At 32.5% G+C, this 11,948-nt stretch overlaps 1 protein-coding gene across 2 annotated transcripts in view; it reads left to right on the top strand.

Annotated features, from left to right (window-relative positions):
- The first annotated feature begins 10,318 nt into the window (after positions 1-10,318).
- Positions 10,319-11,948, top strand: part of LOC129804514 (sodium-dependent dopamine transporter) — a 51,053-nt gene continuing 49,423 nt past the window's right edge. The window contains exon 1 of one of the 2 annotated variants that reach the window (XM_055851866.1): positions 10,319-10,529. Coding sequence is in view for 1 of the 2 variants with exons in the window: in XM_055851865.1 (XP_055707840.1) it covers positions 10,995-11,016 (22 nt within the window). In the remaining variant the exon portion in view is untranslated. Of the gene's footprint in view, positions 10,530-10,784; positions 11,017-11,948 lie in introns of those variants that run through there. The other variant, XM_055851865.1, reaches the window with a different exon arrangement.

The raw sequence follows: 11,948 nt of genomic DNA, 5'->3' as shown, positions 1-11,948 counted from the left end.
CTGTAATATTTTCATTAAAATTATCAGAACAAAATTTCCGATATTACACGACTTTTAACGAGCACAGGTCTGCTCTAGGGGAAAGTACTCCCTTCGAACGTTCATGCCTTTGAGTAATGTGAATTTTCTTTTAGTTTTCTAAGAGACTTAGGGTAAGTGTGCCAAATTTCGGCATAGTTGCATGCAAGCGCCAAAGTCTCAAGTTTGAAATGTAATATATTTAATACAAATTGATTTTTTTTCATTCCTTCTACTTAAGGAGTGTTGCTTAGAACCTTGTAGACAGTTTATCGTCTTTATTTCCTTTAAAATCATTCTTAATACATTTTAAAATGAATAAAAATGTAGACATAGCTTTGGTACCCTATTTCGGCCACCTTCATTCTCATAGTTCCTTGCCCTTCGAGAATTCTTCAAATGTCTTTTTTACGTCATCTCGTTTGTCGAAGCTACATTTTTTGTTATTTTTTTGCATTGTATAATCTCTAGAGTACGTAAAATCTAAAAGTTCATGGAAATTCGAGGGACAAAAAAGGTGGCCGAAATTGCAAACAGGCCGGAATTTGGCACACTTACCCTACACATTTCTATTAAATATTAGTTGGTTTATCATCAATTGTAGATAATTCCGTGATAATTTAGTGTAAATCTTTTACGAAAAACAAAAGAAATTCACATTATACGAAGGCATGAACGTTCGAAGGGAGAGCACTTTCCCCTACCATTTTATTTAAAAAAAAAACTCTATACAAGGGAAAGTGGGGCACCTTTGAAAGTTGGGCACCTTTGAAAGTTGGGCACCTTTGAAAGTTGGGCACCTTTAAAAGTGGGATTTTTCTCCTACACAGAAAAAATATTTTGTTAAAATGTTCGTAAATGTTTGTGAATTCCTATGGGGGAGTTACGAAGTTCTCGTGAATCGTATAACCCACAAACATGTTCGTAAAAGTTTGTACTTTTTCACAAAACTTTGTTCGTAACGTTCGTAACATGATCACTTGACGAGCATTTTTTGTACCAGATAATTAGGACCGGAAATATAAATTTTTGAATTTTAGAAAACAGCAAAAAACTAAAAATGCATATTCAAAAAAATCCATACGTGACCCGGAGAAACGGATTTCACATTTGAGATCCCTAAATGACCCTCTAACGAGTTTTTGCACTCTCGTCAGAAACACCCACAACGTGTCGCACAGTGTAATTAATTTTTGTCTGAAAAAATTGATTTACTTCGAATAAATCCAAATTTAATAAAAATGCGTTGAGAAACAATTTCTAAAAAGACACTCAACATTAACTTTGAAAAAAATCAAAGTCGTGCTTTTCCTGTCATATGGACCAAATCTTCACCTAGGCCACCTAGGCTTTCTCCAAAATATATAAAAAAACATGATTTTTAAAGGAATGGGGTGTTTTTTTTTTGGTAAAAGAAGTCGCTAAAGGGAATGTTAATAAGTTATGGGTGAGTCACTGAATACCGGAAGGCGATATAATTTATCATTTTCAACCCCAACCGGTGACAATTTGAATGATTTTGAAAAAAAATGTGGTTAAAATTGTATGAATAAGTTACTTTTTACAATGCCTTTGGGACAGCAGAGTTAACCACAATATACTTTGGCATTATGCTAAGAATTAAATGAAAGAAAAAACTTCTTTTTTAGTAAAGTCATGCAATCAAATGTTTTAGAAACATTTTTCCAATTTATTTTTGAGATCCATGAAGATAACAACTTCAAATATTCTAACTTACTCTGAAAAAAATCTTATCAAACTAACAAGAAGAGTTTGTCAAAAGGAGGTTCTTCCATAGAAAATATGGAAAAAATTGTCAAATATTTGCCCAATTGGATATTGTTAAAATTTTGTGAAATTATTGTTTGTCCATACAAAATGTAAGAAAAAGTTCTGTGAAATTGGTAAACAACATCCTTTTGACAAAATTTTAAGAAGATCAATTTTACCGTTTAACCACTGAGAAAAAAGAGGGTGCGATTAACATTTTTTCCTCAGAAATTTAACACTTTTTAGGTGTAAAAATATATCAACATTTTTTAATGTTAATTTTACACCTTTTTACGTGTATATTTAACATGAAAAAGGGTAACTTTAACCCCTAATACACCTAAAAGGGGTAATATTTACACTGATTTTGGATCAATACTGCAGGGTAAAATTAACATTTCCGGAATGTTATTTTAACTTTTTCGGATTTCTCTCCCTCCACTTCCGTGCCAGATAGGGGAAAGCTACCATGCTTGATACTGTAAAATGATGTCCAAGATTTGTGATTTTTTTTCTGATTAACACACAAACCGAAGCGATTCTTTCACTATGTTAAAAAAATGTCTCACTTATTAGGTTCATAATCCCACCTCAAATAGTTCCTGGAAATCCTTAGATTTTTCTCAAGAAGAAAATGGAAATTCAGTGACGATTTTTATACAAGTTGGGTCCGGGGCCTTGCTGTATAATCATTGATTCGACAATTCGGAGGCCCATTTTGACTATAAAAATTTCACCGGATACAAAAAATGGCACATCAATATTTAGACGGAACTCTAATCTATCTGCTTAAATCGTTTGTACGACTGATTATTAGTTTTAATATCACTTTTATGTAATTTTTCTGAGCCATGTTTTTATGACATTAGGGCGCTAGCGAAAACCATTTTTTCACTTAGAGTCCATGAAAATGTCACTCTGTAACCTTAAAATTCAGGCAACAGGGTTGAAGGCAATGTCAATTATCGATAAAATTGGAGGATTACAATAGGTGTAATTATGAAAGAATCACATCTAAAGATAGAGTTGCCACAATTAAATTATCATTCATGGACACTTCTTAAAATATAGGATGGACACAGGTAGAATTTATGAATTTGTCACCACCCTCAAAAACAGTGTCACCAAGTAAAAATATTTTTACATAAATATTAATACTGATGAACCCTCTATGTGCCTATGATAGTAGTTTTCCTGAACAGCGACATTAATTAAGAAATACTTATGAAATATCATGTATCGAAATTACAGTTTTGGGCCCATTTTTGATTTTTGCTTCCTGAAACTAGGAAAAAAGAGCTGGGATCCTAATTTTTTTAGGAAATGTGAGGCTTGGTACCAGCTATTAAAATATATTGCTATAAGTCACAATTATTGATTAACGTAGGAAAAAAATAGTTATTATCAAGCTTGGATCGTATCAAGCATGGTCACTTTCCCCTAGAATTCTTGAAAATATCGTAAAAATCAAATCGCTCTCGTTATCAACATCGACTACTCTATCCAATATCACTGAGAAAAAAAGAGGGTGCGATTAACATTTTTTCCTTATAACTTTAGCACTTTTTAGGTGTAAAAATATATCAACATTTTTTAATGTTAATTTTGCACCTTTTTAAGGGTAAAATTAACATGAAAAAGGTTAACTTTAACCCCCAATACACCTAAAAAGGGTAATATTTACACCGATTTCGGATCAATACTGCAGGATAAAATTAACATTTCTGAAATGTTATGTTAACTTTTTCGGATTTCTCTTAGTTAGTCAGTGATGTTACCCAAAGTTGATTTAGCATTATAGTCTTACTCCTAAAGGGGTGATAAAGCGTCCTGGCTTTGCGAAATGCTTGAACACACGAAATAAGCTCACCGTGGATTATATCGTCAGTTAAATCAGCATTTGTCGTAACTTCCTTTTGACAACTTTTCAGGAGACGAAATTTACAGTTCAATATTATTTTTCTTAAAAATAAGCCCCGAATGCGATACTTTTGAGTCAAAATAATAAAAGTGGCACTAATAAACTGTAAGTTAACTCGAGAAAATCTTTATAAAATTATTTAAAAGCTGAGATATTGAGATATATGTCCAATGAAACACAATAATATTTTATCGTAACTTCCATCGTTTATAAAGCCGTAACTTCCAATGTATGGAGATTCTGGAAGTTACGACAATTTTCTAAAATGCATTATATCAATTTGATTTATTCTAGTGATAATAAGCGCCTTTATACTTTATAATACTGTTATCCCTGTCCCTAAAAGCTTTAATTTCATAAGTTTTATTGAATAAATTTTGTGCGCCACGTCGCTTGTTTTGTTTTGAATTAATGACAAATGGGTAGGGATTTTTTCTCACTTTTTTCTCGCAAATATTGAATTAAAATGATTTCATGTTACACTATTCGCACTGTCTTTCGATATTTGGAAGAGTTTAGGGGAAGTGCTTATAATTTTGGACAGTCTGCATATAAGCATCGATATCCTAAGTTTGAAGTGCCATATTTTCAATACTAATTGACTTTTCTTGTTACTCTCTTTTCAGAAGGATTGTTTAGAAACTTGGCAAGCTATTTATCATCTCATTTTTACTAAAATTAGTTTTAATACGTTTAAAAATGAATTGATATGTAGAGGTGAATTTGACTCTTATTTTGGACAACTTGGTTATTAATTTTTACAACTTGTCTGTAAATTTGGACAGATAATCCGCCTCAACAGGATGCCCATTGTTCTTCATTTTATGAACCAATCTTACCAAGTCCTCTTCCTGGTCATGTAAGGGAAACGTGGAATGTCACAAGAAGCCCAGAAACTTTCCATATCATTCATTAAAGTGAGTTGACTTCGGTACTCCAAGTACGTGCGGATTCGCTCATTCCCTGCCCTTTCCGGGAGCCTTTCAAGGCATTTCTCACTGCATCTCTTTCGTAGAGATGATGCTCCTTCATTTCTCCAGGCATTTGTTCAACCTAGTCATCACAAAAGCTAAAACTTCACGAAATTTCGTGAGAAAAACACCTGTCCAAAATAAGAATCATCACCTCACTGGTGAATGTCTTAAAAAATTTCCCATTTTTCACACGAAAAATATAATTCACAAGGCAAATCTCACTTCAGGTCAAATGTACAAATCATCAGTAACGTGAATCAACACAATATTCAATGAATATTCAATAATATCACTCAAAAACAGCGAACAAACTTTGTTAGTACTTCACCAAAACTAAATAAGACTGAAGTAAGCCACGAAGTTCTGTCATATTTCTCGTAAGCAATTGCTCACACTGAATTTTCAACAAAGCAATTTCAACTCAAATCATATTCAAATTTTAACGTATTTAGTGTTAAAATCTTCCAAAAAGAACAAATATTTAGATAGAATTCATTATTCATCAAATATTGGAATAAAAATCCATCATTTTAATCAATTTATTTTTAGTGTCCAATGTTATCCTCAAAGTGTCCAAAATAAGAAACTGGACAAAATTAGAAGCATTTCCCCTATATACGTTTTATTGAGAAATATTGCAATTTTGCTGCAAATTACAAGCCACGCAAGTGAGCAAAAGAAGTTACGGCAAATGCTGATTATTGAAAATTTTGTATGGAAATTTGTCGTAACTTCCCCAAAAATGGAAGTTACGACAAATTCTGATAAATTTTTCTTAATTAAGGGCACTTACGATAATTTTTGTTTAAAATAATTTTTATTGGGCTTAAAAAAGTTTCTTTTTCACAAGTACGTTTAATAAACAAAATTACGCTGATTCCAAATATGTATATATCTCAAAATCGCAAAAATGAAGTTGCGATAAATGCTGATTTAACTGACGATATCTGTTTTGCATATTTTTTTAAGTATAGGGAGACCGGGGAAGAATTAGCCACGCATAGGATTAAACAGTGGCATGTTATAGTTTGTCTTAGAAGGAATATTGAGGAAACCATTATTTATTCGAAGAAAATACCTTCCTTCCTATTCAATGAAAAATTTATCAGCCTGATACATACATTTTTTTTCTATAAATTATTATGTAATGCAAAATTTCATTTGCTGGCTAATTCTACCCCGGTATCCCCCACCGGTTTATTAACGCAGGGGCCTCTCGACTTTCCATGCGATCTTGCATAGAGACACTGAAGACAATTGGCAAGTTTTTCCGTAAGGAGAATTGACTTATCAGTCTGATATATTTCGAAATCGTGCATTAAAAGCTATCTAAAAATACATAACTATTTCATAATGCTCGCCGAAATAATACAAGAACTACGAGGAAATTTGTTTAAGTCGCGGTGCAATATCAGCAAAATTTTTACAAAGAAAAGTGAAAAATATCTTACTTTTTATTAGGTTTGATGGGCCTCTGATTAACGATCAAATTCATCCACAAATCGGAAAACAATTCTGGACTAGAAAATTCGGTAAGAAGTTTGCATTTTAGAATATTCTTCTCTTTACTAACTTGCTTACACGCAAATAAAAAGGGTTATTAATTAGAGAAAAATAAATCAATTACGATTACTTGACCAATTGACTATCGATTGGGACTGATATAGCCAGATAAGAAATGTCAAGACCTTTCCAAAAAATCCATATTCAACCAAAGTTACCTCAAAAGCCTCGTATCATTTACTTACGACTAGTGATTCCAAATAACCGGGTTTTTAGGATAGACGGTTAACTGGTTTTGGATGGCTCTGAAACCGGTTAGGGGAAAGTGCCCATGCTTGATACCATTGGAAGCTTCGTAATAACTAATTTTTTCTCATGTTTCTCAATAAACGTGACTCCGTAATATATTTTAAAACTGGCCACTTTCCCATAGTTTTTAAAATATGGTTGCGATGAGTCACATATATATTGTGAAACATAGAAAATTTAGTCATTACGAAGCTTCCAATGGTATCAAGCATGGGCACTTTCCCCTAACCGGTTTTAAACCGGTTTCAAATTTAGCATTAGATTATGGAATTTTGAGCAATTTTTCAGAACTTTAACTTTGATGTAATATTTAACAAATAAATATATTCTTTTTCACAATTAGTTTAGAACTTATTTATTTTATTGCTTTATTTTGTATTTAAAATAGTTCAGAAAATTTCAGAGTGCAGGAAAATTACTGGGAGTTTTTCCAATAATATTTTAACGTAGAAAACCTAATAACAATGCAGATTTCCGTAAAAATAACTATTTTTTCATACAATTTATTTTTCTTAAAATGAATTGTTTATAAACATTGTCATGTGTGACAATCTATAATGAGGAAATAGTTTAAAAAAAATTTCTAAATCTTGGAAAATGAAAAAAATATTTTAACGAACAAATCGAAAGAGTTTTCCTCTTTATTTTTAAAATGCTACGATTAGTTAAATCTTATTAAACTTAAGTTTAGAAAATTTGAATCATGAAAGAAAAATAATATTCGCAAAAATATAAAAAAAAAATAGTTGTAGGATAGTACCAAGATTTACCGCTACATTATATTATTATCTATAGCTTTTTTGTAATATCTTGCAAAAGTATTGTCAAAAATATTCTTTTTTCCAAAAAAAAAAATCCAGATTTTTCGATTAGGAATGGTTTCTAAAGTCAATTTTTTAGATCATTCTCTACAGAAAACACACCGATGCATGATTTATGTTATTAATATCATGAAAATCATGATCTCTCTCTTGGAGTTCGAGCAGTTAAAAAGGAAATACTATAAAAGCAAATCTTTATTGTTTTTCACTCTATTGGTTAAGAAACTAATAAATACCAGATTTAGACAAAAATTTTACAATAATCTTGTGGAACAATCTTGGTGAATTTGGGACTAATAAGATACATAGTTAAACTAAAATATAGCAAGACACAATAAAAATCTCTATGAAGACAGGAAACGGTAAACATCTTGTTACTTTTCCACACAAAACAATATTTTACAAGTTTGTACTAAATCGTTTACAATTATTTTCTCAGTATACAATTGATTTTTTAGTCTTCTAAATATTTAACTAAGGTGTAAAAGGTAATATATTTTCAAGTAAAGAAGTCCTGGAATAATTTCCGATAACCTTTAATCAAATAATTCTTTCAAGAGTGCAAGAAACGTACAGGAAACCCATTACTAATATCCTTCTTATATTATTAACATACTGCCATACTACAGATTACACTTAGAATCATATTGCACTTCAGGTTCCCTTCCAAAGTCAAGGAAATATTTTGCAGTGTATCTTGATTTTCAACAAATAAACTAAAGCTTAAGAGAAATTTTATAATTTTTGTAAGGAAACGGTTTTAAACTGGTTTCATCTCTAAAAACTGGTTTTAAAACCATCTCCAAAATAGGGCGGTTAACCGTTTTTTCGAAACTGGTTAACCGTTGTTGGAATCACTACGACGTCCCACCCATCGTTCTCAGAAGTTTGAAAATTAACGAAGTTTTTCCACTGCGTATTTTTTAATTTGATTTATTCTTAATTTATTATTTAACCCCAAATAGCAATTTGGAGTAAGATTACTGTTGGATGTATGTATTCTGGATTCCAAAATCGGGTCCTGCAATGGTCGTCAGAGAGTCGAATGACGGTAAGTGGGGAATAATGTGACGGTAATTACGGAAGTCATTGGGCGTCATAATAACTCTGAAATTACTCGCTCACGACTAAAATATGACGCCAATTTCCAATAACTTCCAGTGTCCCTATAAAAAATCTTCCCCTCACTGGGTATATCTGAGGGGTAATTTAACTTGTCAAATGGAAAAACTATTCAGTGCTGTAAATTCGCAAAGTAATTGATATTTTCGCGTGTTTTCTCAAAAATATTATAGTACTCACTGGGAAGAAAAGCTCTCCCGGTAGACATGTGTGTTGTGATTCGAAAAAGTACAGTGCCGACAGGAATTAAGTGAAAATTAGGCAATTTTTGGCATGATGAACAAACATTTTCCTGTAAAATGAAATTTTGTGGTTCAGGAGTTTGTTCCAGTTTCTGTAGTGTCCTGTGATTAAAATTTTGTGTCGAAAAGACCTATTTAGTGAAAATTTTAAAAGATTTTTTTGTGTTATTCCTATTCAGTTGGAAAATTTTCAACATGTCGGATGCCTCATTCAGCAATAGTCGAATGGCAAAAATCTTCGCAAATGCGAGTAGTGAATTAGGGAAAAAATAGAGAAATTTACATAGAACGTAGTAGAAAACGACAGAAAATGTGATGAATTGTTCAGAAAATAGTGTCTACGGTGGTAGTGCAATACAAAATTGTGAAGTGTACTTAACGTCTTCATTCAAAGTGCGTACGTCGATTTCGTACCCATGCGGTAGAGGAGGACGTCAATTCAAATGCATTATTTTTGGCTCGTCATTTTTTTGTACGAAAAAAGACCGTTATTTGGAGTCGCTTTTGTTACCACATAGCAGAGTAAACTTAGGAATCGTAAAATAACGATAATAGGGTGAAAGGAACGTCTATTGACACTTTAAGAACTCGTGTAAGCACCTATTGACACCCTACTCTGTACCATTTGGGATACGAAATTTGAACATCTCTGTTTATAGTAAAAGGTATATTACCGAAAAAACGTTATATTACTTATATTTTACTAGATAAATTAATTAATTTTCAACATTTTGACAAAAGTGTCAATAGGGGTTCCCTGTCGAACAGACGTTCCTCCGACCCTATTACTAATTCAATCTTGAGTAATGCTGTGACCAAAATACGACGCGAATACGACTAATTTTTAAGATTTCTTTTTGACCATTTCTTGTACAGCAAAAACCAGTCTTTTTTGAGTCAGAATAATTTTTTGCGGATTGGAACAGAAACTAATTCAGGCTTATCAGGAATTCCAACACCTTTCTAATGAAGCTAAAAATTCTTACATTCGTTCGTCTTTTTAATATTTGACTTTGAAAATTCGTTATTAGAAATTATTCAACGGTATTTTCGTCATTTTCAATCACTTGGTTTTGGAGAAGAAGGAAAATGGTCGGGGTAAAATAAAGGTATAATGTTAATGGTCCTTTGTTTTGTTCGATTTATGAGGAGGTCCTCTGTATGCCCTAAGTTGGTATTTGTAATAGTTTGGCCTCTAGGTGAAATGGTGGCTTGACAGATAGAAGGATCAGGGAAGGACTAATAACGGGACATCATTTTTGAAAAATCATCTGATTCGCGAAAAGTCTTGGAAAAGATTGTCCCTTGGGGGATTGAAGATGGAAATGTTAGGGTTTTAAGTTCAAAATCTTTAGGAAGGGAGTCTGCTATTTCGACAGAATTCGGATAGTAAAATTAAACAAAATTAATTCCTAATCTTTAATACGTACCATTTCGTTCAGGGAAATTTTTCCTCGTCAATCACTGACCAAAAAGCTATGCATGTCTTGCGTGAAAGGTGAAGGAGCTTTTGACGAAATTGTGCGAATTTTCCGATCGTACGGCTTGCGCATGGCGGGAAAAATCCTTATGAACTCCTGGCGCGGATATTTAAGCATCCACGTCCAACGGTTGATGGTCAGTTTCTCTTCAACAGTTAAATTGTTAACCAGGAGCCAAAAAAAAGGTGGTTGAAGGAGCAATTTTCTGGCTGGTAAAAAATTGTGTGAAAATTCTCAGAGGGGCCTTTGGCCGTCGGGAAATTCTTGTGGACGAAACGCAACATAACAGACAGTTTTTTTTTCGCCACACCTTGTGAATACTGTTGATTGAATAATGTGATTGGATTTCTTTGAACTTCACCTGACGAGTAAGCAACTCTAGTATTAATTGAGAGTCACTAATCAAATATTGAATTATTTGACTTGTACTGGTGATCTTGTTCAATGGGTCTCATGGGTTTTTGACGGTATTTTGCTGGAGTGAAAAAAAAATTCCCCGTGAAAACTCGTTTCATTTTGAGACGTCTCTTTAATCTCATTTGTAATTAATATTCCCTTCCCGCTCACAAATCCAACACAGACTTTTGGTGGGCTTTCTGTTAGCCTTCAGCAGCTCCTCCAACACTGGACTTGGAACAGTTTGTGTTCAGTCACAATGTGAGCTACATCATATTGAGAGAAACACGATCAGTGTTATTATTACAATATCCCTGGGAATAATTCAATGTGGATTTTGATAAATTCTTTCCAATCAATCCAGATTAATCACCAAAGTCTCTAAGGGAAAATATTTGAGTGAGAAGTGGATGAAGAATTTCTGTTGAGCCTCAAAAATGGGCTTTGCAGAGGATCAAGGTAAAAATTATAGGAGATTTTCCACTAAAAACATTGTTGATCTTATGGCAAAAGTGCGGTGAAAATTGTATTTTATTTTATGATAAATTTTAATCAAATAGTACCATCTTGAAAAAAAATCTCATGCAGACGTAGGAAATTTGTATTTAAATTCCATCTAAAGAGGAAATTAGCATTAATTGAGTGGCTGGGCCTTGATTAATTGTGTGAATAAACTCGTAATTTTTACTACAAATTTTCCTAGCAGTGGCTTCTGCCACAAATTCTACCAGGCCATTGTTGTAGAAAAAAAACCAGAAAAAAAGGCGTGAAAATGATGAAAATTATCGCAATAATTAATTTACATGCGTGTTTCCACTGTCGTGTGTTCTAATAAAAATTTATTTGTTTAGCAATTAATCTCCAGTGCAATAAAAAAACAACACACCGGGTAATAAGGGAATAAATTAGCTTAGAGATGGGAATCTTTAGTATAAATGCAAAAAAAACTGCCCAGTAGAACGATAGAGTTGTAAAAATGCAAAGTGATTTTGAAGGTGTTTGTTTTGCTTGCAAACAGCAATAAAAAGTGAAGAAAATAGTACAGTATTGAGTGGTACAACAAAAAAAATACAAGAAAACTTGCCGTAAATTGATACTATTTGACCGTATGTGAAATCGTGCGCTATACAATTTTTTTTACTCAAAAGTAAATCAGCAAAAGAATTCAGTGCAATTGCTTCAATTCTGTATGAAAAATATCATATTGTATCGTCGATATTTGAAGCTACAGAAATACCTGTTTGTTGTGCTGACTCATAAAACTATCACAATCTTTCCATATCAAAATCTCTCTATTTGGTGTTTATAGAAAAACAAACCCAAATATTACGAATCTCATAGTGAGAAATAAATCTTCAGTTTCAAAAAGGCACGTGGGATGATGATCGATC

This window comes from Phlebotomus papatasi, chromosome 2 (genome assembly GCF_024763615.1).
Source record: "Phlebotomus papatasi isolate M1 chromosome 2, Ppap_2.1, whole genome shotgun sequence".
NCBI classification, from domain to species: Eukaryota; Metazoa; Arthropoda; class Insecta; order Diptera; family Psychodidae; genus Phlebotomus; species Phlebotomus papatasi.
This window is presented reverse-complemented; position numbering and strand designations above follow the sequence as displayed.